The sequence below is a fragment of the Arvicanthis niloticus genome, chromosome 18, assembly GCF_011762505.2.
Source record: "Arvicanthis niloticus isolate mArvNil1 chromosome 18, mArvNil1.pat.X, whole genome shotgun sequence".
NCBI lineage: Eukaryota > Metazoa > Chordata > Mammalia > Rodentia > Muridae > Arvicanthis > Arvicanthis niloticus.
Genome location: NC_047675.1, coordinates 13,383,413 through 13,410,472, shown reverse-complemented (window position 1 = coordinate 13,410,472; position 27,060 = coordinate 13,383,413). Strand labels below are relative to the sequence as shown.

The following is a 27,060-nucleotide window of genomic DNA, read 5'->3' as shown; positions in this document are numbered from 1 at the left end:
ACTAAAATTTATATTTTAAAAATTTATACATTTTAAATTATTTTTAAATTTGTAAAATAATAGTTCAAAAAGTAAAATGCCAATATCTCTATGGACTTTGTATTGAGCCAATCAGAAAAACACATGAAAATATCATATAAATGTACTTTGGCTTATTTATTTTGATTTCTATACTTGGTTTTCTCTAAAATTTCTTCAGGTAGTATAAGCTTTTAAAGTTGTTCTGCTTAAGAATGTGTTCCATTTGTTTCTTATGCACTATATTCTTATATGCAAGACATTAGACTAATAGCCTATTATATTACATCTCTCATTCAAATGTCAGTCACAGATTAAAAAGTAGCAACCAACTTTTCCCTGAGTGATTTATCCTGGAAGTAAATTAATGAAGTTTTTAAAGATTTATTTTATTTGTGTGTGTGTGTATGTATGTATATGTGTATGTGAAAGAGAGGGAAAGAGAGAGACAGAGACAGAGAGAGCAGAGCGCCATGACACTCTGTATTAGTCAGTTTCCTAGTTGTGAACTGTCCGACACGGATATTAGGAATCAAACTTGCTATGCAAGCAATGCTTACACATACAAAAATTTCTCTTGTGGTTGTAAATATAATTTACTTCTAAGATGTATTGTTAGAATGCAAAAAACCCTAGGTCAGTCTTCCCCTGCACAGAGATGCATGTGTACACACGTATGCATACACACTTTGTCAGTACCATTGTGGCATACCTCTATGGTAGTTTGCATGTTTGGACAAGGGAGTGGCACTATTAGGTGTGGCCTTGTTGAAGTGTGTCACTGTTGGGGTGATCTTTGAGACCCTTCTCCTAGCTGCCTAGAAGAGACAGTCTTCTGTTTGTCTTTGGAACAAGATGTAGAACTCTCAGTTCTTTCTCCAGTGCCATGTCTGCCTGTGTGCTGCCATGTATCCCACCATGATAATAATGGGCTGAACCTCTGAACCTGTAAGTCAGCCCCAATTAAACATTGTACTTTATAAGAATTGCCTTTGTCATGGTGTCTGTTCACAGCAATGGAAACCCTAACTAAGACAATGTAGATAAGCAAAAGCTGAGTGTATACCTGAGAGAGCAGCATTAATGTGTTACTAATGTTCTGTTGGGTTTCCTTCAGCAAGGGTTCACATCCCAAAGGTTCCATAACCTCCCCAAACATTGCTGCAGATGTGGGATGAAACAATAAATATGAGAAGCTATAGGAGACATTCCTCATTCAAACCCCTATATACGTATTGGTGTATAAGTGAAAAAAGTACCAGCAAAAGAAGCCCCTCACCTTAGGACTTAGATTAACAGCCTGCTCTTATTCATCAGGAATCAACCTAACTTTTGCAACTTAAATGTTATGCAATATGGATATGTCACCTCCTGGATTTCTTTTATTTAAATTTGACTAGCAACCTAGTTGTATAGAAAACTTGCAATGACTATTACACAGAGTACCAAACGTTTTCATAACATTGTACTGAGAATTAGGCTATAACCTAGCCTCTTACTTTCTTGGACATAGGAGGATGCCCACAGAAAAAGTAACAGACCACTTTGGCTGTTGTTACAGTGAATGTGTTTAAACAGGTAGTGAACCCTGTGTTTTTTGGTCCAGTGGGGCATATCTGACAGTGTGGTGATAGTTAATAAGACAGAACTGATACTTGTATCATGTCAAATGGTCGAGTGTAAAGCTTGAGTTGTGTCTCATATTCACTGTATTCTAGCTTGAAACCACATAATTTATCACGTTGCTTAGAGATAGCACCTAGCTATGAAGTGTTAAAATATCTTCCACAGTTACATGAGCTTATCATTAATAGACATTTTTATAAAAGGAAAATTGAAACTGATGTTGTATTAGCTTTCAGAATAACATTAGTACTGAAATAAAAACATTTGTGTCTGTAATAATAATCAAGGGTAAAAATAAATTTTTATATTCAGGATTTCTCTGCATCATAGACTGGGTTCAGATACATTTTGAATCAAACTCAAGTTGCATACTTTATAATATTAATGTAGCTATGTAATAAATATATACTTCACCCTATTCTGTTTATTTCACAGTGTAGTATTAAAGACAAAAACAGCAGCCCTATGTGTATAAAACTTTTAAGAGTTATACAAAAGTTTAATTGATGTAATATGATTATATATATTAATGGTGGCAATGTGATATATATATATATATATATTTCAGTACTTTCATATACATAAAAACTACATGAGAATATTTGTTATATCTATTACCTCAAACATTCAAATTTTTATTATTTTATTTTTGAGATTATAATTATATCATTTTCCCCTTCGTTTCCCCCATCCAAACCTTCCCATATATACCTCTTTGATTGCCTTTTTATTCATATATTATGGTTACATGCATACATGGATATGGCTATTCCTGATTCAAAAATATAACCAGTTCAGTTGGTATAATGTTACTTGAAAGTGTGTGCTTCCAGGCTGACCATTTGATACTGGATAAACAATTGGTATACAGTTCCCTAAGACCTTTTCTCCCACTCTCAGTCTTCCTTAGTTGTCTGTAGTTAGTTCTATGCAGAGGGTTGAGGTCTCCTGGGCTTTCCCACATCCACTTTAGCATGTCTATTGTTGTCCTTGTTCACCTCATGTGTAGGTAGTCATCTTGATGAGACTTTATGGGTCTATGGCATTCTTAGGGGATACAGTCTCACAGCAAATGGTGAGAGCCCATTTCTCTGGCTTTCCCAATCTTTCTGTCCTCTGTGCTACAATGATCCCTGAGCTTAGACTCAAGAATTATGTTGTAGATGTATCATTAAGACTGGACTCCACATCTTTGCATTTTGATTGGTTGTTGTTCTCTGTAACGGTGTTCATCTGTTGCAAAGAGAAATTTCCTTGATGAGGGCTGAGGAGTATATTTATCTATGAGTATGAGGACAAATATTGAAAAAAGCATAGGGATTGTCCTGATTTCATAAAGTGGAGGTTGTTACGTTCTCCAAGATCCATGACTTAACTACCCAGAGTAGTTGGCTAGGTTTTCAGTATCAGATATGACTTCTCCATTGATGAGAGGGTATTAGGTTCAATTAAAGAGCTAATGTTTACCAACAACATAGGCATACCACTACTGTACCCTTAGGGTTATTGTACAAAGCTGGTTGTTCTTGTGGCTCATAGGAGTCATAGCTGGGTAAGACTGTTGATTGCTTTCCTCCTTTGGAAGTTTTCATTGTAACCTCTGTTACCATGAAAGCTAGTCCTCAGGGAGAAGATGTTCAGGTGAGTTCCAGCTTAGGGACCTCTGAGCCCTGTGTCTGATGCCCATGGTCTCTTCAGCACTAGAGACCTACCTTCCACCTCTGGGGGTGCAAACAAGGGAAATAGCAATAGCATATAATGTTTGGGGAGTATCTTGAACAACCCTGACGGACAACTCAAAAAAGGGCTTTGCATGCCTAGTGCTGGGGTTTTTGTTAAATGGCCTTTGGCCCTTTGGGGGAATATTGTCAACCCAAATGAGAAATTTTAAACTATACTTTCAGGTATGATTACACACCTACTTAGGTATATTACAGTTATTTACATAAATAGTTAATCTTTGATACCTTGTGACTTTTCCAGACATTCTCACTGATATTTTACCTTCTTTTTCCTTTTTCCTTCTCTATTATCTCCCTCCTCATTTCCTAACTAAAGTCCCTCATGATTTTCCCATTTACCCATTAGATCCACCCGCTATTCTACTCCAGTGACCCTCAGCTGTATTGAGTGAGATGCCCCCCTCTCCCCTCCCCCAAGCTCATATATTTGAATACTTGGTTCCCCATTGTTGGAATTTTGGGAAGGATTTGGAAGTATGATTTTATTGGAAAAGGTGTGTCACTGGCAACAGGCATTAAGATTTTAAAGCCCTAGATTAGTTCTTTGTTGTAGCCTATGATTTAGACTCCTACCTGAAATTACTTCTTTGTTCTAGTCTAGTGTCAGATTTCTGCCTGAAGCCTATTTCCTTGTCCTTGGCCAATGTCAGCTTCTTGCCAAGCAGCCCCAAAGGCTCTCCACCTCTCCCCATTTTTTATTTCCTTAACAGGACTGAGCCTGTCTTAGAGGTATCTCAGTCAGGAATCTAAATATTAGGCCAGAACAAAGAAGTAATTTCAGACAGGAATCTAAGTTTTAGGCTAGAACGAGGAAGTAAGCTTCAGACATGAAAGTGACCTTGGGCTAGCATAGGGAAGTAGGCTCAGATACTTTGGTCATCCTGATAAGCTTTTAGAAACAGTAGTCATGGGAGTGTTCACATAACTGGGTTTAATGCCTTGCTTTTTCTTTGACTATTTGTGCTTATTTTCTTGCTTGTTCCTGGACTATTTGCATCTATTGCCTTGCTAGACCCTCAACCTAGAACTGACCTTAATACAGGCATGTAATCAAAATGGTATAAAGGAAGAGGGGGTATTGGGTAGGGGGTTCTAGGGAGGGGAAATGGGGAAAGAGGATAACATCTATATTGTAAATAAATAAAATATCCAATAAAAAAATTAAAAGCCCAAGACAATACCAGATAGCTCTCTCTGACTCTTGGTTGCTATCTCGAGATGTGAGCTCTTACTTATAGCTTTAATATTTTACATGCCTGCCTGATGCCATGCTTCCAACTAAAATGGTCATGAACTCTTAACTTTCTGAAACTTTAAGTCCCTAGTAAATTCTTTCTCCTATAAGTTGTCTTGGCCATGGTGTCTTAAGATAGCAATTTAAAAGTACTGAGACACCTCCCACACCCCCCATTCCAACAATGGTGCCCTCTTACTTTCCTTGTTTCTTCAGTTACTTCAGGGTATGTATTCATATCTGAAGATTTAGAATTGGGGGCCTCAGATACAAGAGGACATTCATTTGGCATTTGTTTCTCTAGGTCTTGGTTACTTTACTCAGTATAATCTTTACATCTTTCCTACTTCTGTCCATTTACCTGTAAAGTCTGTGATTTGGGTTTTTTTTACATCTGTATAGTATTCCATTGTTTGTATGCACCACATTTCCTGATCCTCACTTTAGTTGGAAGACATTTAGGCTCATGCCACTTCCTAGCTAGTGTGACTAGTTTACAATGAAAATAGCTGACCAAGTAAACATAGGTAGGATGCCAGGCACTTTAGGTATATGCCAAGGACAGAGTGTGATGGCTGAATCATGTGTTAGATTTAATTTGAGCTTTTTGAGAATACTTTGCACTGGTTTCCATAGTGTCTGCACCAGATTTCCATCCCACCAATAGTGAATTAGAGTTTCCTTTTGCCAGATCTCATCTAGCTTTTTTTATTTTTTTGGTCTATTTTTTTGTTAATCTTTTTGATTCTCACTAGGGTAAAATGAAATCTCAAAGTTGCTTTGATTCGCATTTCTCTAATTACTAGAAACAATGAAGAATTTTTTGTATATTTCTACTTCGTATGTAGACTCGTGTGTGTGCGCGTGAACGTGTGCGTGCGTGCGTGCGTGCGTGCGTGCGTGCGTGCGTGTGTGTGTGTGTGTGTGTGTGTGTGTACTTTTCAGAACTCTCTCAGGTCCAGGCCCATTTTAAAATAGGTCATTTGGTTTTTGACTCTGGTTATTGTGTTCTTCATATATTCTAGATATTAACCCTTCATCAGATGTGTAACTGGCAAGGATCATCTCCCACTCTGTGGGCTCCCTTTTCATCTGGTTGTTTCTTTAGCAGTACAGGCATCTTTTAATTTTATAAGATCCCACATGTCAGTTGGTCAGACTTAATTCTTGGAAAAATGGAGTCCCGATCAGAAAGCCCTTTTCTACAGTTATATTATGGAGAGTACTTCATGTGTTTTCTTCTAGGGACTTCAGTATTTCAGGTTTCATTTTTAGGACTTTTGATACTTTTCGAGTTAGTTTTTGTGAAGGTGGTAGATACAGGCCTAATTTAATTCTTCTGTATAAGAACATCCAGTTTTCCTGGCACTATCTGATAAAGATACTTTCTTTCCTCCAGCTTATGATGTTGGCGTCTTTGTCAAATATTAAATGGCTATGATCATGGACTCACATTTGGGTCTTCACTTTTCTTGCACTGGTCTACAGGTCAGGTTTGGTGACAGTGACATTGTTTTTATTACTATGGCAATGTGGTTGTTCTTAAGATCTGGAACTGCAATCCCTCTATAGTTGTTCTTTTTGCTTGGGACTGCTTTAGTCTCTGTGGTCTTTTGCTGTTCCATGTGAATTTTTAGGATATGGTTTGGGTTTTTTATTATTATTATTATTATTATTATTATTATTTAATCTTTTCTATAGTCCAGGCTGTATCTCCCTCTCAGCCCACTCTCTGACTGTTCCACATCCCATATTTCCTCCTGTACCTCCAAGGGGAGGGATGTCTCCACCCCACCCCACCCTACTAGACCTTCCTACTCCCTGGGGCCCCAAGTCTCTTGAGGGTTAGGTGCATCTTCTCTGACTGAATCCAGACCTGGAAGTCCTCTGCTGTATATGTGTTGGAGGCCTCAAATCAGCTGCTATATGCTGTGTGATTGGTGGCTCAGTGTCTGAGAGATCCCAGAGGTGCAGTTTAGTTGAGACTGGTGGTCTTCCTATTAGGGTTGCCCTCCTCCTCAGCTTCTTCAGCTTTTCCCTAATTCAACCATAGGGGTCAGCAGCTTCTGTCCATCGGTTGGGTGTACATATCCGCATCTGACTTTCTGCTGCTTGTTGGACCTTTCAGAGGGCAGTCATGATAGGCCCCTGTTTGTAAGCACACCATAGCATCAGTAATAGTGTCAGGCCTTGGGGCTTCCCCCTGAGCTGGATCCCAATCTGGGCCTGTCACTGGACCCCTCTTTTCTCAGGCTCTTCTCCAGTTTTGTCCCTGCAGTTCTTTCAGAAAGGAACAATTCTGGGTCAGAGTTTTTTGACTGTGGGATGGCAACCCCATCCCACCACTTGATGCCCTGTCTTTCTACTGGAGGTGGACTCTGCAAGTTCCCTCTCCCCACTGTAGGGCATTTCAGCTAAGGTCTTTCCCTTTGAGTTGTTGAGAATCTCTCACCTCCCAGGTCTGTGGTACATTCTAGAGGGCTCCCCCACCTCCTGCCTCCCTAGGTTACCTGTTTCTGTTCTTTCTGCTGACCCTCAGGGCTTCAGTCCTGTTCTGCCCTCCCCGTACCTGATTATGTTCCCTGGATTGTATCCTGGGAACCACTTCCTCCTTTTTTTTCGGAGTCCCTCTTGATGTCTAAATGTGAAACTCCTAAAAAGCTCTAGTTCTACTCTTACTTCAAATCAACATTCAATTTCTCATAGTGCTTTACAGTTTCTACTTGAGTATGCCTTGTTGTTTTTATGAATGCATTATTTAAAAGGCAGAAGCTATCCCTTAGAGTGTAATTTATATGCAATGGCCACTTACAATTTTGACAGCTGAAGGAGACAGAGATGAGATGCTGTTTATTTTGACAGTGTATTTTAGGATGGTTCAATCATAATTAAATTACTTAAATCTACAGGGACAATAAAATTTACTTCTCTTATCTTTGAAATTGCTCTATAGCATATCACAGCCTTTCAGAAATAAGAAGCAGGTTGCATATTTTGCAGGCAAGTGAACAGATAAAAACTTTAATCTTATGTAAGTGTTCAGCTGCTCTTGAAGGTTAATGTCACACACTGCTGATTAAAACGGAAGCAAGGGCAGAGATGAAAATAAAATGGATAGTTGCAAGCTGGTATTAAGTTTACTCACTAACGCTTCTTGACCTTTGCAGATTTCAATTAACTTCCCCCACAGAAAACATAATTATGTCAAAGTGTTCTAATTTGTGAGCATCATCACCCTTTATCTCAAAGAATAGCATTTATCAAAGGATAGATTTATATGTAATTAGTGCCAAGGTAGCTTTTGGTTGCCTATAGTAACAGCTATTTGAAATGACTTCTAATCTCTCCACTTATCAATGATCACCTCATCACCAAATGCTAACTAAGAAATTCAGGGCAAAGCAGATAGTAAGAGGTAGTGTTTGGTACAAAAAAGAATATCCAGAGAGATATTCTTCAGATATGTTTGTCTGTCTGTCTCTCTGTCTTCCTTCCTTTTTTTCTTTGCAATACAATATAATAATTCATTTAGCAATTATAATAAAAGACATAGTGATCTTGCTTTCAGAATATAACAATTAAATGAGTATAAAAATAATAGTGTTTTTCTCATTTCATAAAACTTGTGACTTTAATAAAAGAAATGAATGTACTTTGAAGAGTTGTTTAAAATTAAAAAGTTAATTTCTTAATAATATTTACAACAGCAAATAAAACCCCTTTCAGCTATTGTCAGTACTTTATGTTTCGGTGGGTCTACCATAATGAGAAAGGAGTGATCAGAATGCTCCTTCTTATGTTCAAACCCACCTTGTATCTTTTCTTCCATATTTAGTAAGTTTCCGGTTTGTTTGTTTATTTGTTTGTTTGTTTTTGAGACAGTGATCTTCCTGTGATCTTCTTACTTGTGCTTCGAAGTTCTGGGTTTATAGGTGTGAGCCACTATGCCCAGCAATGGACATTTTTTAGAGTTGGCAACAAATACTCCTACCTGTCATATTGCAGGCTCCTTACTGCTGTTTTGAGACATTCTCACTGGCTGGGGATTCACTACAAGGCCTACTGCTTCAGTAGCTCAAGTGCCAAGTAGTATTATTGGCATGAGTGACCATACCTAGTATATGACACTTTTCAGGATAATCAATTACTAATTTAATGGTGAAATGTTACCAAATTTCAATGGACAAAACCTGTAAAATACTCTTGGCAGACAACAAGGTTTTTAAAACAAACAAACAAAAACTATATTCAACCAAATAAACCTAAAGAAAATATAGAAAGCTGAAGAGAGGAAGATGGCAGTCAAGAGACTTTGGAAAAAAATACAGAGCTGTAATTACTAAAACACAAACTAACAAGGAGAAACAAATACCATGACAAATCAATAACAGGATGACTCCAATCACCACACGTATTTCACTAATAACTACATATTCATGACCTCACTTTCCCAATCAAAAGAAACAGGCTAACTGAATGGATCAAGAAACAAATCCATCTACCTGTTGTCTACAAGAAACACATGATAGCTTTAAAGACAAGCACTGCCTTAGAGTGAAAATGAAGAAAACTACTTCAATCAAATAGGACCAGTAAGCAAGCAGGTGCTATCATAATATCTAATAAAATAGGCTTCAAACTAAAAGTACTCAGAAGAGAAAAACACGTCATTCTCATCAAGGAAACAGTTTATCAGGAAGAGCTTACTAACGTAAGCATGTATGTACCAGAATCTAGTGCAATCAGTGTCATAAAAAATGTACTAACGTAATTAAAGACAGAGATTTACATCAATCCAATAATAGTAGGTAATTTCAATACCCTACTTTATCTAATAGACAGGATATATATTTTTTAAAAAAACAGGAGACATATGAACTAAATGACGCCAGACAGTGGTGGCACACACCTTTAATCCCAGCACTTGGGAGGCAGAGGCAGGTGGATTTCTGAGTTCAAGGCCAGCCTGGTCTACAGAGTGAGTTCCAGGACAGCCAGGGCTACACAGAGAGACCCTATCTCAAGAAAAACAAAACAAAACAAACAAACAAACAAACAAAAAACATGAACTAAATGACGTCATACACCATATGGACTTAGCAGATATCAACAGAATATTCTACCCAAACACCAAAAAATATTCACTTGGCTAAGGAGGACACTGAAGCTACACTAAAATAGACTCTGGGACACAAAACAAATCTTCACATATTCAAAGAAACTCTGGTAACTCAGTGTATCCTATCTGATCGCTAGGTAATAAGACTTAAACTCGACAGGAAACAAATCTACAGTAAATGCACAAATTCATGTTGACTGAACAACTGATACTGAATGACAAATAGGCCAAAGAAGAAATCAAGAAAGAAATGAAAAGAATTCCTGAACTAGATTACAGTGAAAACACAATAAAAACTCTGAGATACATTGAAAGCAATCTCCAAAGAAATTTATAGATCAAAGTGCCTAGATAGAACAAAGAAGTAATTTCAGGCAGGAATCTAAGTATTAGACTAGAACAAAGAAGTAGGCTTCAGGCATGAAAATGACTTTGGGCTAGGACAGGGAAGTAGGCTCTGATATTTTGGTCATCCTGATAAGCCCTTAAAAATGTGATCACAGGAGTGATAAGGGACTCTGTCTATTGTCTTGCTTGTTCCTTGACTATTTGCATCTATTGTATTGCTAGTTCCTCGACCTAGAGCTGACCTTGATACTTGCATGTAATTAAGATGGTAGAAAAACAGATTGGGAAAAAATAAAAAGATAAATAAAAATTAAAAAAAAAAACCAGAATGAACACAGATAAATGATGTAATGAATGTAACTCAAACAACTACAAAAAAAAACCAGAACCAGCCAAATACAAATCAAATAATCATCAGAAAATAATGAAACAGAAACAACAACACATAAAGAATAAACAAATCAAAGTCCTGACTCATAGACCGTTGACATAATTAAACAAAAGAAAAACATGAACAGGGAAGAAATTGAAAAATTGAACTACTTGTTTCAATTCAGACCATCATAAGGGATATTAAAAACTTGTACTCCATTAATTTGGAAAGCATAAAACAAATGCATAAATTTTTAGATTCAGCCAAACAATCAAAATTTAACCAGGAGGAGTTCAGTAACCAAAACTGACATGTAACAAATGCAGAGATAGAAATAGAAACAAAATTTTTTTAATAAAAAAGTGCAGGATTAGTTGGATTCACAGAAAAATTCTTCTAGATTTTCAAAAAACATCTATAGCTAGCCCTTCTTAAATAATTAAAAAAATTAAGAACCTCCAAACTCCTTTTAGAAGCCTAGTATTACTTTAATACCCAAAACAGAAAAAGACAATGAATAAAGGAAAGCTATAGGCCAGAATTTCTGATGAACATACATTTTAAAATGCTCAGTAAAATACCCACAAATTGAATATAAACTTACATCAAAAAGATTATGTACTATGACCAAGTTAAAAGTTAGCTTTATCCCTGAAATCCAAAGAAGGTTCAACATATGCAAGTCAATAAATATAATAAACCATATAAATGGACTTAAAGACAATAATCATTTTATCATTTCAATAGATTCGGAAAAAGTACTGATAAAATACAACATACTTTCATGATAAAAGTCATAGAGAATATAGGACTATAGGGAACATAACTCAACATAATAAAAGCTATATATGGGAACCCTACAGCCAACATCACCCTAAGTGGAGAGAAACTTGAAGCAATTTCAGTAATTTCAGGAACAGACAGGGCCCATTAGAGCAATGAGGCAAGAGAAGATTGAAGAGCTACAAAGAGGGAAAGAAGAAATCAAAATAATCTATCTGCAAATGACATGACATTAGACATAGGGGATTCCAAAAATTCTACCAGAAAACTGGAAATGATGTGTAGAGTGAAAAATTATAAAGACCATTTTATGAAATATATACAGGCTTTTTCTTTACCCTAGACCTGAGCAAAAGAATGCAAGTTCCAGAAAGTAGAACTGGATGTAAGATTTCAGGCCTTCACTGCCCCGGGATACATTCCGGTGGAGGACATTATCCCTGAATCAGAGGACACTTGCTGGATTAACATTCCTCTAGCCTCAGGGAAGAAAAATAGTTAATCTGAAATAGTTGGTAAATGACAGGGTAGGGCACAGTGACATGGTAAAACTATATTCTTGAGAAGAATGAGTGTACAGAGTAATTTTCACATGACTCTAAATCATTTAGGGTGGGTTCCTCTGAAATGTTCCACTATTTTTATGTTATGTATCCTTGACAACCCCTCACCTCCCCCCCCCCACTCCCCTGGTTTGTGGGTTTTCCCTTTAAAAAATACCCTCCTCAGACTGGCTGGCTTTGTCAAACTCTACTCCTGCGGGAGTGTGCAGTTTGACCGCTGGCTGCCAACTTTCTTCTCTAATAGACCTCTGCTGATTGCATCCAGACACGGTGTCTTGGAGTTTGTGGGTGGTCACGACTTCCCGAGACTTCAGTAAGGGTCTCCCAAGTTTGGGGGGCTTCAGATGCACAAATTCCATCAATGTGACAGCATACAAAATCATAATACCAACTTGCACAAATGAATAGCTTTTCTATACACCAACAAACTATAACAGAAAAGAGATCATGGATACCCATTCTTAATAGCCTCAAAGAAAGAAATCTAGAAATAAACCTAACCAAGGAAGTAAAGAATCTCTACAAGGAAAATTTTAAACCTCTGAAGAAAAGAGATAGAGAAAGACACTAGAAAATGGAAAGACATTTCATGCTCACGGAGTGAAAGTATCCGTTTTTCTGAAAAGCTCTGTACAGATTCAGTGCAATCCCAATCAAATTTTCCCTTCTCCACAAATTAAAAACATATCCTAAAATCTTCTTCAATTTTTTTATTGACTTGTCATACAGATCTTTCACTTGTTTGGTTGGAGTTACCCCAAGATATTTTATATTATTTGTGACTATTGTAAAGGGTGTTGTTTCCCTAATTTCTTTCTCAGCCTGTTTATCAAAACTCTCAGGATACAAAGGACCTTAGCTGAAATGCCCTACAGTGGGGAGAGGGAACTTGCAGAGTCCACCTCCAGTAGAAAGACAGGGCATCAAGTGGTGGGATGGGGTTGCCATCCCACAGTCAAAAAACTCTGACCCAGAATTGTTCCTTTCTGAAAGAACTGCAGGGACAAAACTGGAGAAGAACCTGAGAAAAGAGGGGTCCAGTGACAGGCCCAGATTGGGATCCAGCTCAGGGGGAAGCCCCAAGGCCTGACACTATTACTGATGCTATGGTGTGCTTACAAACAGGGGCCTATCATGACTGCCTTCTGAAAGGCCCAACAAGCAGCAGAAAGTCAGATGCGGATATGTACACCCAACTGATGGACAGAAGCTGCTGACCCCTATGGTTGAATTAGGGAAAAGCTGAAGAAGCTGAGGAGGAGGGCAACCCTAATAGAAAGACCACCAGTCTCAACTAAACTGGACCCCTGGGATCTCTCAGACACTGAGCCACCAACCACACAGCATATAGCAGCTGATTTGAGGCCTCCAACACATATACAGCAGAGGACTTCCAGGTCTGGATTCAGTCAGAGAAGATGCACCTAACCCTCAAGAGACTTGGGGCCCCAGGGAGTGGGAAGGTCTGGTAGGGTGGGTGTGTGGGGGACATCCTCTTGGAGATGGGACGGGGATAGGTGTGGGATGTAGAATGGTCACAGGGTGGGCTGGGAAGGGGATAAAGTCTGGACTGTAAAAAAAAGTTTAAAGAATTAAGAAAAGAACAGTAAAGAAGTGTATGTGAACATGCTTGAGATCATTGGCCGTGAGTAAAACACAAAGCAAAGCTTCTGGGGTGGTGGGGAAATGTTCACTGATATGGAAGCATTGAAACACTCCTTTCCTGCTAGTACGACTACAAGATAGTAGAGCCACCTTAGAAGACAATTTCCATAGTTCCTCAAAAGTAAACATAACCCAGCAGTTCCACTCCAGTCAAAAACATTACCACCTCCCCAAACTGATAAATGGATTTCCATAACAACGGTAGAATCCATCCTGTGTTTATCAAGAGACGACTGAGTAAACAGGATGGTTAGTAAGGTGGAATATTGAGGCTGCCATAAGACAGTCCAGAATGTTGTTGCTGTTTGGGTTTTTAAGACAGGGACCAACTGAGTAGCACTGATTGGCCTGGTACTCACTGTGTAGACCAGGCTAGCCTTTCACTCAGAGACCTGCCTATCTCTGCCTCCCAAATACAACCACGCCCAGTCTAAGAATGTGGTTATGATGAATGCATGTTTCATTTTGAATGAACTTGAAAATGTAATGAGAGAGGCCACATGTAAAGTAACAAATGCTGTGTGTGCATTTATATGAGGTGACCTGAATTTAAAAATAATACTAAGGTGCCAGATTTGTGGTTGCCAAGGGAAGGAAATGAGGAGTGACTAATATATTTGAAATTTTCTTTTTCAAAAGAAAATGTTTAGGATTTTGAGAGAAGCAATGACTTTACACTGTGAACTCACTAAAGCCCATTGGATTATATACACTAAAAATGTGGATTTTTATAGTATGTGAAATATATATCCTAATAGAAATATTTTAAAATTACTATATAGCCAGTATTTTTATATTTTAAAACAATATTTATATGCTACTCACCCTAAGAAAATTATGGCTTTTTATTTTAGAGATCTATCATGGCATCCTGCCCTGACCACTCAGAGTAAAATGCGGGACCCACATTCTCATGCATTCATTGATCTGACTGAAGATTTTACAGCAGGTAAGTTGCATAGAAATGAAATATTTGCTTTGATCTGCCTCAAAATTATAGAATTTTATATCCTTTTAAGAACCATTTCTTAATTCTTAGATGCTTTGAACAAGCTTTACTGGAATAAGAGGTAGTATTTAGTGTGATAACTATGACCTTAGTTCTTACAGCTTTTGTTACATGTTAAGCACCTTGAAATTAAGTCTCCACTGTTTAGAAATTTTTGATAATTTGAATATATGGTGCTCAATATTTTCCCTTTAAATTTAAATATTTTTTACTAGTACAATTAATGATTGAAAAAACATTTAGCTTATAGACTGAAAATAACATTTATAAACTTTTGTCAAATGTATTACACTTGCTGACCAGTACTGTACCACTGAGCCGCTTCTTCAAGTTTTTATTGCAGAAAATTTTAAAACATAAAATACTATAATATGTATACATTTAACCATCACCTATCTTTAATATTATAAATGCTGTATGTATACCATCCATATGTCCTTTCACCCCAGAAAACTTTAAAGAAAATTACAAACATCATTTCATTTGAGAGTATTTGAATGTGCATTTCTAGATGACAAGATACAGGTTTTCTAAAGGTTTATTTATTTTTATTTTATATGTATAAGAGTTTTGTCTACATGTATGTCATGCACTTCATGCATGCCAACTGAGGCTAGCAGAGGGCACAGGAGCCTGACATCGATATGATTGTGAGCCACCATCTGGGACTAAACCCTGGTCCTCTGTAAGAGCAGCAGGTGCTCTTGACCACTTGAGCTATGTCTTTAGTCCCAAGAATATTTTTTTCTTCATTTCCATCGGTAGATTATTCTGAAACCAAAATGTTTTATATTAGTTTAGTATCAAGTATGTAGTCATTATGCAGAATATCCCTATATACTCCTACATTTTTTTTTTATCAAATCAGGAATTCAACAGAATACCACACAGACAGAGAAGAAATGCTATCAGTTTTCAGAAATATCTCTATTCTGTCCACATGGTGTTTCTATGTTACTCTGTTCTTACCTTTTCATAGTTAGATTTTTTTAGTCCTGACCAGTCTGTATTTTAGCTCATTAAGATGAATATGTTTTTTCTCTGTTCTGATGTTAAAATTGAACAGTTTTTAATTCTCCTAAGCACAGATCATTATAATTCTGTCATGGTTCTAAGAAATCATGATGGTCATTTTCAAAGCCATTGTTTCGGTAAATATTAATCAGGGTTCTCTAGAGTCACAGAATTTGTAGAATTTCTTTATATTAAAGGAGTTTATTATAATGACTTACAGTCTACAGTCCAACTTACTGGACAATGGGCAGCTGAGAATGGGAAGTCTAATTATGTAGTAGTTGCTCAGTTCCACTTAGCTAGTTGTTGCAGCCAGCCTTTTGTATAAGCTGGAGTCCTGAAGAAGTAGGTTTCAACAGATGTGTGGGGCCATGAAAGGGGTCTTGGGTTTTGGTAGAAGCACTGGCTGGAAGTAGCCCAGAGACCCTGCAAGGGATAGGCATCTATTCTGCTGCTCCCATAATCCAGGCTCCTAAATTGTGGCGTGGAACTCCATTAACCTGTGCTGTTCAGTCACATAGGACATTGCAGTCCCTCCCAGAGAGGTTTACCCTACACAGGTAGAGGGTGTGACTACAGGTTGGCTTCAGCCTCAACAGATTTCCATATTAATAAGTTACCTGAAGGCCAGAGGGTGTAGTTAATTAAGTATTCTTTCCCCAGTCCCTCCTTCCTTCTCCCTCCCTATTTAAGTCAGGTCCCCCGACTTAAGGGGGGTGGGGGGTGCACATCCAGATTCAACTATCATCCGCTATGTCAATAAAGCTTATGGAACCCTGGACTTTCTCATGTCATTGGATTTTGCTATCATGCTGCCTTAGTCTTCCTTGTGGAGGACTTCTTTGCAGGGTATCTTTCAAGCCAAGCAGTGGAACAAGAGAGCACTTCCCTAGGGGTGCTGCACCAGAGCCCTCTCCCTTCCCCCTTTTCTCTCTCAATGTGTGGGCCAGCCACTAGCCCTCTCCTTTGTGCTGCCTGAGGCTTCCCAGAGCCCCAGAGTTCACGGAGCCCCAGAATTGAGACCAATCGGCCCCCAGCCACCTCCGGCCTCAGGGGTCCCCACTGGAGAGCCCTGCACACCGGAGGAATCAGGCTGAGTTTATTCCCTGCCTGGGGGCGCCCCAGCGGGCCTCTCACATCCCAGCACCCACCCAGTGTAGAGAGGAACAACTCAGTCAAGATCAGGCTTTCTCCTGCCACTCTGAGCCATGACAGATGCACCTACCCCTGCAACAGAGAACTCATGCCAACGCGCACCCACGTGCAGGCCCTTCAGTTTTTTCCCTACACAGATGCACTGGCAAGTAAGTACAAGCAGGCAAAGAAGAATGAGCCTTCCTTCTTCCAGTGTCCTTATGCCTTACGTAGGCCTCCAGCAGAAGGTATGGTCCAGATTAAAGGTATATACCACCATACCTGGATTTGGAATTTCCACTGTCCCAGGCAGACCTTGAACTCAGAGATGTGCTTGCCCCCCTCCCACCCCCCCACCCCGTGTACTACCTTGCCTGGATCTAAGGTTTTGTTGGCCACTATGCCTCAATAGCTGGATCAAAAGTCTGTGTCATCCCATGTCAAGATCTGGATCAGAAGCTTGTGTCTTCCAGCCTCAAGATCTGGATCCCAGGTGTTCCCTCCATTTCTGGATTGTAGTTCATTATAGATGTAGCTACACTGACAACCAGGAGCAGCCAGCGTAGAAGGAGTGGCACTGTTGCTTTCATCTCATACTCCTCTATACAGTATTAGTTGGGTTTTCCTTTAATGAAAAGAACTGCTGCCTCATCTCTTTTTTAGTCACCTGAAGTATAACAGACAAGCAGTAAATGACTAAAGGTGCTTGTCCCATCAATTGTTGGACAATCAAAGATGCATAATTCAAATTTGCAATAATATTGTAATTCAGGAAACTAATTACAAATTATTAAATTGTGCCTGGATGCTACTAACTATAAATTTCTTCTTTTAAAAGTATTGAGTAGGCAGTGTGCTAATGTTTGCTTATAACTTTAGCATGTAAGCCAGGGCAGGAAGATAACAAGTTCCAGGCTGGCCTGGGCTATACAGACTGTCTCAAAATCCAAAATGAGTATTTCATGGCTGGCAAGAAAGACACCTGCAGCCAAGTCTGACCTGAGTTTAATCCCTGGGACCCAAATTCCCCACAGACCTCCCCATGCTTGCCATGGCACATGCAGTACACACACAAAAATAGAAGCTTGTGGTTCTTCAATGAGCTGTATATAGTTCTAGTGCCTTGTTCTATGCACGGTTGTCACAAGTTCTTCCATAGGAAGCCCTGAAGAGGAGATGCATGGTAACCAAGCATGTGCGTCTCCAAGGAGGCAATGCTGCCATGCTGCCCTGGAGCAGAGCTCCTGTGAGCCCAGGTTCTCACCTTTGTTATTGCTGTTACTTTTGTTGAATTATTGCCAATTTGGTATGTAGAAATAGATTGGTTTATTTTGATCTTGACATACATATCTCAGATTATCATCATCTTATTACTGAAATAGTTTTTTTCTTAAGTGAATTAGCTATTTCAATGACTTTCCATATAAATTTCTTTTTCCTTATAGGGTGCTTATATTTCATAATCTCTCTTTTGGTAGAGTTCCATTATTCTCTTAGTATAAAGAACTTAACTCATAACCACTGTCAATTCTGACTCGTGTGTACTATAGCTTTTTAAATAGACTCATGAATTCAAATTGTTTAAGAAACCAAATCATTGCATGTCATGATCTGATGTTATTATTCTGATCATATCATCTACTTTAATTAAATATAAAATAAGAATTTCCAAGAAAATCAAGTCTGGCTTTTAGTCTTGTGGTCTATCCACCCATGTATAACAGAAATACTTTCATTTGTAGACCCTGTTATATCAGCTTATTGCAGCAAAAGAAATTAGCCTTGCCATCGGCTTAGCTCCTGCCTTCAAAATACAAGAGTAGTGTCAGAATCTAACCCCATGTCCACCACATGACCTATTGTTCCTCCTTGTAATCTTGATTTGGGAGTTCTATTTTACAAGGAAAATATTTGAAGCAAAGGATGTAGATGCATACATGTGAGCATGCATTATGTTTGCCCTTAAAACTTGAGAGTCAGCTTAGAATTGCCGTAAGCTACCACTCCACTTATTCTATGTCCAGAAACATGACATCTTTAATATGCTCATTTATAGCTTAAATATTTTAAATATTTTAAAACACACAGCATTTTTTCCTCTTACATACTTGATGGTCACATGCTTTAAATATTATTTACATATTAATACTGCCATTCCCTGATACGAAACGGATAAATTTTCAGAATGGTCTGTTCTATGCGTTCAAGAACATCAGATATATCTGCCTGAGAGCCATCTTTACCTCTGTGTGTGTCTAATACACACTGAAGTCTCTGTTTTTCAAACTCCATTCCTGATCTTTCCACCTAAGCCTGCATTGCCTCAAACCCTCACATCTCGTTAACCACAGTTCTGCAGAACACTGAAGTCATGTTAGCTATCTCTGTCTGTAAACCTAATGCTAACAGTGTTAGGAAATTCTGTTCATACAGCCATTAACTATAGGCAACCTGATCACTTCTCACTGCCTCCACAGTACCCATCCTGGCCCAAGGCTCCATCTTTTTCCTCTGGAAAAAAAAAAAAAAAAAAAAAAATATATATATATATATATGTATATGTATATACATATATATACATATGTATGTATGTATGTATATACATATATATACATACATACATACTCCACTAACAGGTACTTTCCCATCTATGACTGTTTTCCACAAACTACTGTGATCCACTTAAGAGTATAAATCAGGTCATAACATTCTTCTCAGAATCTTCCAGGGACCCTACATCATTCACAGAACTAGAAAAGGTCATATCAATTCTCTCCTAAGCCTCTGTTGCATCTCTAAGTCTTCTATTTTATTCTTTTCCCACCTCATGATTGCACTGGCCATATTTGTTCCTAACCTGCTGTTGGCAGTCCCTCTCCCTTTACCCTGCCCTCCTTTCCCCCATGCCCTTGACTGGACTTGAGACTGAAGGTAGTACCTCAGGCAAGCACACTGTCAGCTGAGCTGTACCCTGCCCCAGCACACACACATACACACACACATTCTCTCTCTCTCTCTCTCTCTCTCTCTCTCTCTCTCTCTCTCTCTCTAAAACATTTTGTTGTTGTTGTTGTTGTTTGGACAAATTCTCAATGAGTTCTTCAAATACTCTTCATCTTCCTAATATTTTATTGAGATTGTCTTTAACTCCAGCAAGGACTGCTGTATTCAGAGCACCCCTTCCCCTCCCCCCCCCCCCCCCCGTTTAGTACTCTCCTGGGTCCTGTTCTACTTACTTCCCCAAGTCCTATCACCTGCTAAAATGTCCAGTATTAATTACCTAGAACATAAAGTAGATAAGGGCAGAGACTTTGGGTTTTTCTGTTCTCTGTCATTTTTCAATCTGCTAGAGCAGATCCTATACCAAATGGGGACTCGACAGTTGTCTGTTGAATTAATGATCACACTTGGGTAGCAGAATGGTAGCTAAACAGGCCAGCATATTACATTTTCAACTGCTCAAGCTATTCCTGAGAAGTCTTTGTCTCACCTGCAGATTTAACAGATAGCAAAGGAAATTCTTAATAAAATTACTGCATATTTGCAGAAGTTTAAGCACTGCTTTTGTTGTTGCTGTTTGTTTTGGATGGGTTAGGTTTTGTATGGTTTTGGTGTGTAGTGTGGTGTGGGATTTTGATATAGGCTGTCAGTGTGCTCTAGCCTTCAACTTGCAAAGATGACCTTGCCTTTCTTCATGCTGGATCACAGATGGGTATCACTATGCCTAGTTAGGCATTCAGCAAGGACTTCTCAGAAATATATAAAAAGCTTAGACAGTTTGTCTGTGTTAGACCTATCTAAGCATATATTTAAAATGATGAGGATCTTTTTATTATTGTTACTCTTTTTTAATGCAAATTAAACCTCTCTGACCTTATGATACCATGAGTTGAGGATCTGATTCACTGTAAAATACATTCTCTTTGAAATGACTCCAATTCTGTTCTAAATAAAAGATGATTTTTATCAGCAGAGATGAAGAGACCTGTTTACTAAAAGCTGTACTTCTTTCTATTCTTATCGTGTATGTTTTTTGATAAGGATGGGACACCAGGGAAACAAAGTAATGGAGAATGTTTTATTACAAGTATGTTATCACTTTCCTAATGCCAACAGATGTTTTTTACTAAACATTTTAAAAAGAAATTATATAAAGACGTTATTCTTTTGTGGCAGTATTTTTTATTGAAAATAGATTTTTTTCATGCAATATATTATAATTATAGTTCCCATCCCCTAGCTCCTCCCAGATCCCCCATGACTCTCCACCCACCCAAAACCACACCCTTTCATTCTTTCTCTCATTAGAGTACTAAATATAATAATAAAATAAGATAAAATAAAACCAAATAGACCAGAATAAGATGAAGCAAAGAAACTACCAAGAGAACAAAGAGACAAAGAAAAACATGAGAAACACCCCACCCAGGTGGCTCATGCACATGTGGGGACTGTGCATGCAGTCTCAAAGAGTTCGTATGTATGTCAGTCCTTCTGTGTTTAGAAAGCTTTGTTTCCTTAGTTTTCTTTATCCTTTCTGGCTCTTACAATCTTTCCACTTCTTCTTCGGAATAGTTTGCTGAGCCCTGATTGAGAAAGGATTTGATGGAGACATCCCATTCAGGACTGAGTGAGATTCTGAGGTATCTCAGTCTCTGCACTTTGTTCCCTTGTGGGTCTCTGCATTTGTTTCCATTTACTACAGGAAAAAGATTCTCTGATTGTGGCTCAATGAGACATTGATCTATGGGAATAGCAGACTACCATTAAGAGTTATTATTGCTATGTACCCTAAACAGAACAGTAGTGTTTAGATTTCCTTGAGGTTTCAAACCTATCTAGTCTCAGGTTCTTAGCCACTCAAGCAATGTCAGGCATGGGTTCTGTCTCATGGACTGAGCCTTAAATCTAATATATAGGTCTATAAATCTAATATATAGATCTGTATTTTAAACATTAACTCTGATATATAGATCTATATAGTAAATATTAAATCTAATATAGAAATTTATAATCTAACCCGGTATCATTCCCACAACAGTTGTGCCTCTATTGCACCAGTTTACCATGCACACAGGTCTCCATTGTAGAACAAAGGGTTTGTAGCTGGGTTGATGTTTACCTTTCTCCTCTGTCCATGTGCAGAGTACTTTCCAGTGCCGTGAACACTAATCAGTAGAGGTGAAAATTCTGGGTAGGCACCAAGTCAACTTCTCCATGTTCACTGAATTAAATAAGTTTGTCTTCAGCAATAGGGACTTAGCACCATTTTGCTGAGAGTAACCCATGACCTTGGAAATACCTTGATTGTTTAGGGTTGTCCCTCAAGTCCTTGGGCCAATAACTCCATTAGATATAACCTGTTCCTGGAACTGGAGTTTTCAGTTAGTAAAGAAAGATGTCTAGTTAAGGCTTTGTCTCATCCTTTATTTGGATATTTCATTTAGATTTCTTTACGAAGCTTCTACTGTGTTTGGTTTCCATCCTCAAGTGGCTTGGTTTTAGCTGTCCCTCCCCTATTTTCTCCCTCACTTCCTCTTCCCTCCCCATCCTGTACTCCCTTCCTCACCTCTGTCTCCCTCCCTCCCTCTTTGATCCTTTCGTTCTAGTCTTCCCCCTCCCCCCCCCCCAAAGCCCACATCCATCCATAACTATGTATTCTAGTTCTGCCTTTCTAGGGAAATCCATCTCTCCCCATTAGTCCCTTACTCTATACTAACCTCTGTGATTGTAACCTGCTTTGATTGTAGACTGCTTATCAAAGACTTAACAACTAGCGTTGAGGCAGTATTATAATGACTTCGTTATCTAGCAAGTAAAGGTCTGCTAATGCATTACTGTCCTTTTAGTCTTTCCCGTAAGTATTTTGGTGGTTTGAAAAAGAATGGCCCCCTAGGCTCATATATTTGAATTTTTAGTCACTAGGGAGTTACACTGTTTGATAAGGATTTGAAGATTTATCTTTGTTGGAGTAAATGTGTCACTGGGTTGGGCTGTGACGTTTCAAAAATTCAAGCTGGGTCCAGTCTTAACTTAAAGATGTTACGTATCTTTCTCCATAGGCATATCTTGGTTTGCTACTTCAAATGTTCAGTTACAATTCTTAAATATTTATTTGTTTGTTTCCTTTTTATGTGTGTGTATCACATGAATGCCTAGAGACCAAGGAGGTCAGAAGAGGGTTAATAATATATTCTTGGACAGATTATTTAACCTAAATTTGAAGCATGTCATCTCTTAAAGTAGGGGTGTTGAAGTGTTTACCTTGAAGGATAAGGAACCAAAAGAGAGAAGTACCCAGTGTCCTTCACATTGCCAGCTGTATCATAAGTATATGGGCAGAAAGAACTAAAAAGTCATGTCATTTTTACTGTTTATTTGCTAGTAAAAGCATACATACTTAGATAAGTATGTTCTGGTCTACTGAGAAAGATAGCCTGACTACTACTGAGTAATGATAAAGTACAGTACCCTCACATGAGTTCCCAGTTGGACAACAATATAATTATCATATGACATGAAACAGAGTCTTTACTCACCTAGGGAACCACAAAACTAGCTATATTATATTGAAAAAGCACCTTATAAATATACACTTCATGATATGGAGAGTGTATTGTAGTGAATAACAGACAGAAAATAATGGTAAATTTCTCAGTTTTCTCTCATGGAAACTACTTCCTCTAAAAGTATGCCTCTCTTCTTTATTATTTTTTCTTTCTTTCTTTCTTTCTTTTTTCAGGAGTATAAGGCCTAGTTTGGGACAGGGTCTTTCCGTTATGTCAAGGTAGTCTTGAATTAATGATTCTCCTGCCTCACGCCTGTAAGGCTTACGTCATATCCACACCTGCAAGGCACGTGGTATTCACGCGCCTAAGGCACATGGCAAAAGCCTATAAATACCCCAGATTTCCCTTCAGTAGAGGAGAATACAGGAGACAATGAGAGACACAATAAAGGAGACTTGAGACTTGATCAGACCCTCTGTCTTGTCTCCATTCTTCGCGTCGCTTGCCCCACACTCTCTCTCGCTAGTCCCGGACCTTCGGAACAGAGCAGGGCTGTTAAAGTTTGGCGGCCAACGTGGGGCTCCAGTAAGCGCTATAGCCTCTGAGCTATAACCCCAGCATTTTGTGCTCTTTTTTATTATTCTGTTTTTATGTTTTATTTATATGTGTGGTGCCTGTGGAAGGCAGGAGAACGTGACTGATCTCCTGACTTTGGACATATAGTGGTTGTGAGCCACCCCATGTGGGTACTGGGAACTGAACATAGGTCCTTTAGAAGAACAGCAAGCACTCCTAACCACTGAGCCATTTCTCCAGCACCCTTGTTTTTTATTTTATAAGCATGAGTGTTGTGGCTGCTTGTGTGTATGTTTACCGTGTGTGCAGTGTTTGTAGAGGCCAGATGAGAGCACCAGATCTTAAACTTGAGTTCAAGTTTTCAGCTGCCACGCAGTGCAGGGAACTGAACCTGGGTTCTCTGCAGGAGTAGGGAGTCCTACCATTGAGCATCTGTTCTTAATCATTGAGCCATCTCTTCAGGTCCTCATTACGCATTACTAAGGAAGAAAATAAAATATTGCTGCTTATTAAATTATATTTAATAGTTTGGGGTTCTTTAAATTTTTGGTTGTTGAAGCAGTATTTCATACTAGCTTAGACTGGCCCTGCACTCGTACCTATCCTCCTGCCTCAGCATTGGAGGTGCTAGGATTATAGCATGAGCCATCACACCTGGTCAAACTTCATCTAAGAGTGTTTCTTCAGTTATTCTTGATTTTATTTTCCATTAACAGTTGGTATCAGTTGGTTTATTTGTATCTTGGTAGCAGTTCTTTGACTCTCTGCAGTCTGAATGTCCCTTGCTCTCTAACATGGACCTGCAACAAGAGTTCTACCTAGTTCTTCACTGATAGAAAATGTTTCACATTCTGGATTGTATTGAGCCTAATCCATGTGCATAATGTGGACTGCTGGGCTTGTCTCTCTGATAAATGTTCACTGAAGCATTATCTGATGCATAAGATTCACCTGCTCATAACAGGAATGTTGAACTTGTATTAGCTCACTGATGTCACCAGGGCTCCATTTAGTACCCTGGAAGAAGGATAAATGACACTTTGGGATTGTGGTTATCATTCCGAATGGAATGCCTGCTAGTAGATCAAATTCTTCTGCTGTCAGAAAAGATCTGATTCATTTGAGGATGTTACTGCCTTTGTGGCCTTATCTGCTATCTTCATTTCTTTTCAGGAAGCAGAATAGAAAAGACAACTTAATATTCTCTTCTTAGGAGCAGATTGCCTCGATTATATCCAGGTTTTTATAAGTCTTCATCATTACAGAAAGTAAGTGCTAACTGAAGTGAGCCAAGCCAGCTTATAAAACAGCTAAGCACTGGTAACAGCTCAGCCTGAACTGTTGCATATATGAAGAGAGTTGTAGTGACTGAAGAAGGGCAATACCTCAGACCAGGGTCTGTCTGAACATTCCTAACAGCCAGCAGCACAGTTTGTGCTCAGTATTCCAGGAGCAGCTTGGAATCTCTCACATCAGTTCAGACTTTTTTTCTTCCTTTCCGTTTTCTGTGTCATGCTTCTCAGCATATCCATTCTCGGTCCATGCTGAAAATGAAGAAAGGGGAAATGACACTTTTCCATATGTACTGTTTTCAGAAGTTGAATGGGTACATGATAAGTTATTTAAATGAAAAACAGCTTTTTGCAAGTTTTATCTCTGATAAAAGATTAATATGAAAGTTATAACAAACTTATGTAACTTCATAAGTATAACTAAATTATAAATGGTCATATGGCATGAAAATACAGTGTAGAATACTCAATCAATATAAGACAAGGCAGTCAGTATGACTAACCAAAGACATAGAGAAATAAATTATTTACTCTGTTAGTGGGAATGTAGATTGATATAGTCATTATGAAAAAACTGTATGGAAATTTATTTTTAAAGTAAAAATAGAATTGCTACATAACCTAGTCCACTAAGTTATGTTGTACATTATTGTAGTGTTATGTTAGGGTTTCATTGCTGTGAAGAGACACCATGACCACAGCAACTCTTCTAATGAAAACATTTAAAGCACTAAGGGGCTGGCTTACAGTTTCATTGGTTTAGTCAATAAGTCATCATACTGGGAAGCAAGCCAGCATGCAGCCAGGCATTGTGCTTGAGAGGTTCTACATTGTAATCTATAGACAGTGAGAAGAGACTGCTTTGAGCATCTGTGACTTCAACTTCTACCTCATAATGACACACTGCCTCCAACAAAGCTACACTTATTCTAACTCTTATGGACCTATGGGGACCATTTTTATTCAACCACCACAATACCAATACTGTCAATTTTGTTGTAATATCAGTTACAACATGCAGATACAGAGGCATTCATTAACATGTGAATAGAAAATGGTACTGTGAATTAGGGAAGTTGTGTGTATAGAAGGTGTGTGCACACATACAGTGGAATGTTTTACAGTCTTAAAAAAGAGATCTTATCTTTTGGCATTACATAGATGGGCCCAACAACATCATACTAAATTAAATAAGTAAGCCAGATACAGAATATAATTTTTAATCTGACATATGAGAAATAGTTTTAAAGTAAAATATTTAATCTGATAGGTATATCTGTGCATGAGTTCATCTAAGTGTGTATTCTAGTTTCATATCTATTGCTATTGGAAAATATTCTGACAAAAAGTAACTTAAGAGAGAAAGGTTTATCTGGCTTACAGTTCTCTGGGTTACAGTCTATCATTAAGGAGAAGTCAAGGCAGGAACTCAAGCAGCTGGTCACATCACACCTGCCAGGAGCCTCCTGGCCTGGAGTGGGTTGAAAAGGGACACAGAGTAGAACTCTGGTGTGGCTTTAAAGACTGAGGGTCTAAGAACATTAGCTCTCTAACTATATATACTGAATGCTGACAACTTCTAAAAAGCCCTAAAAACTTTCGTGCTAACTCTGAGGGTTGAAAGTGACTGGCTTCAAACTTCCAACCATCCACATCAGTGTCTAGCTTAGGTGACTGTACATGGGATGGATACCCAGGTGGAATGGTCTCCTGATGGCCCCTCCTTCAGTTTCTGTCCCATGTTTTGTTTACATATAGGGATTGTCCAGGTGTTCAGTGGTCTCTATAAATTGGCTAAGGTTTAGAAGCTATGCTTAATGCTTCCCATAATTTCAGTTAACTCAGTCATTCTGGATTTCTGGCAGGGTTGAAGACCTATAGTCTCACAGCCAATCCTGGCTATTTACTTTGAGAGAAAAGATCTGGGTGGATGGTTTTCAGCTGACATTCATTATAAAGCCAAGAAAAAAGCTAGGTTCAAAACTAAGTGTTTTAGTTAGGAGAGATGACAGAGGATCTGGTTAGTCAACAAAATGATGGACTGGGTATTAGGAC

General features: G+C 38.5%; 1 protein-coding gene across 1 annotated transcript in view; it reads left to right on the top strand.

The window, feature by feature from the left end:
• Positions 1-27,060, top strand: part of Itfg1 (integrin alpha FG-GAP repeat containing 1) — a 137,751-nt gene that overhangs the window by 18,427 nt on the left and 92,264 nt on the right. Inside the window, exon 6 of the mRNA XM_034523105.2 lies at positions 14,326-14,420. Coding sequence (XP_034378996.1) covers positions 14,326-14,420 — 95 coding nt within the window. The remainder of the gene's footprint in view (positions 1-14,325; positions 14,421-27,060) is intronic.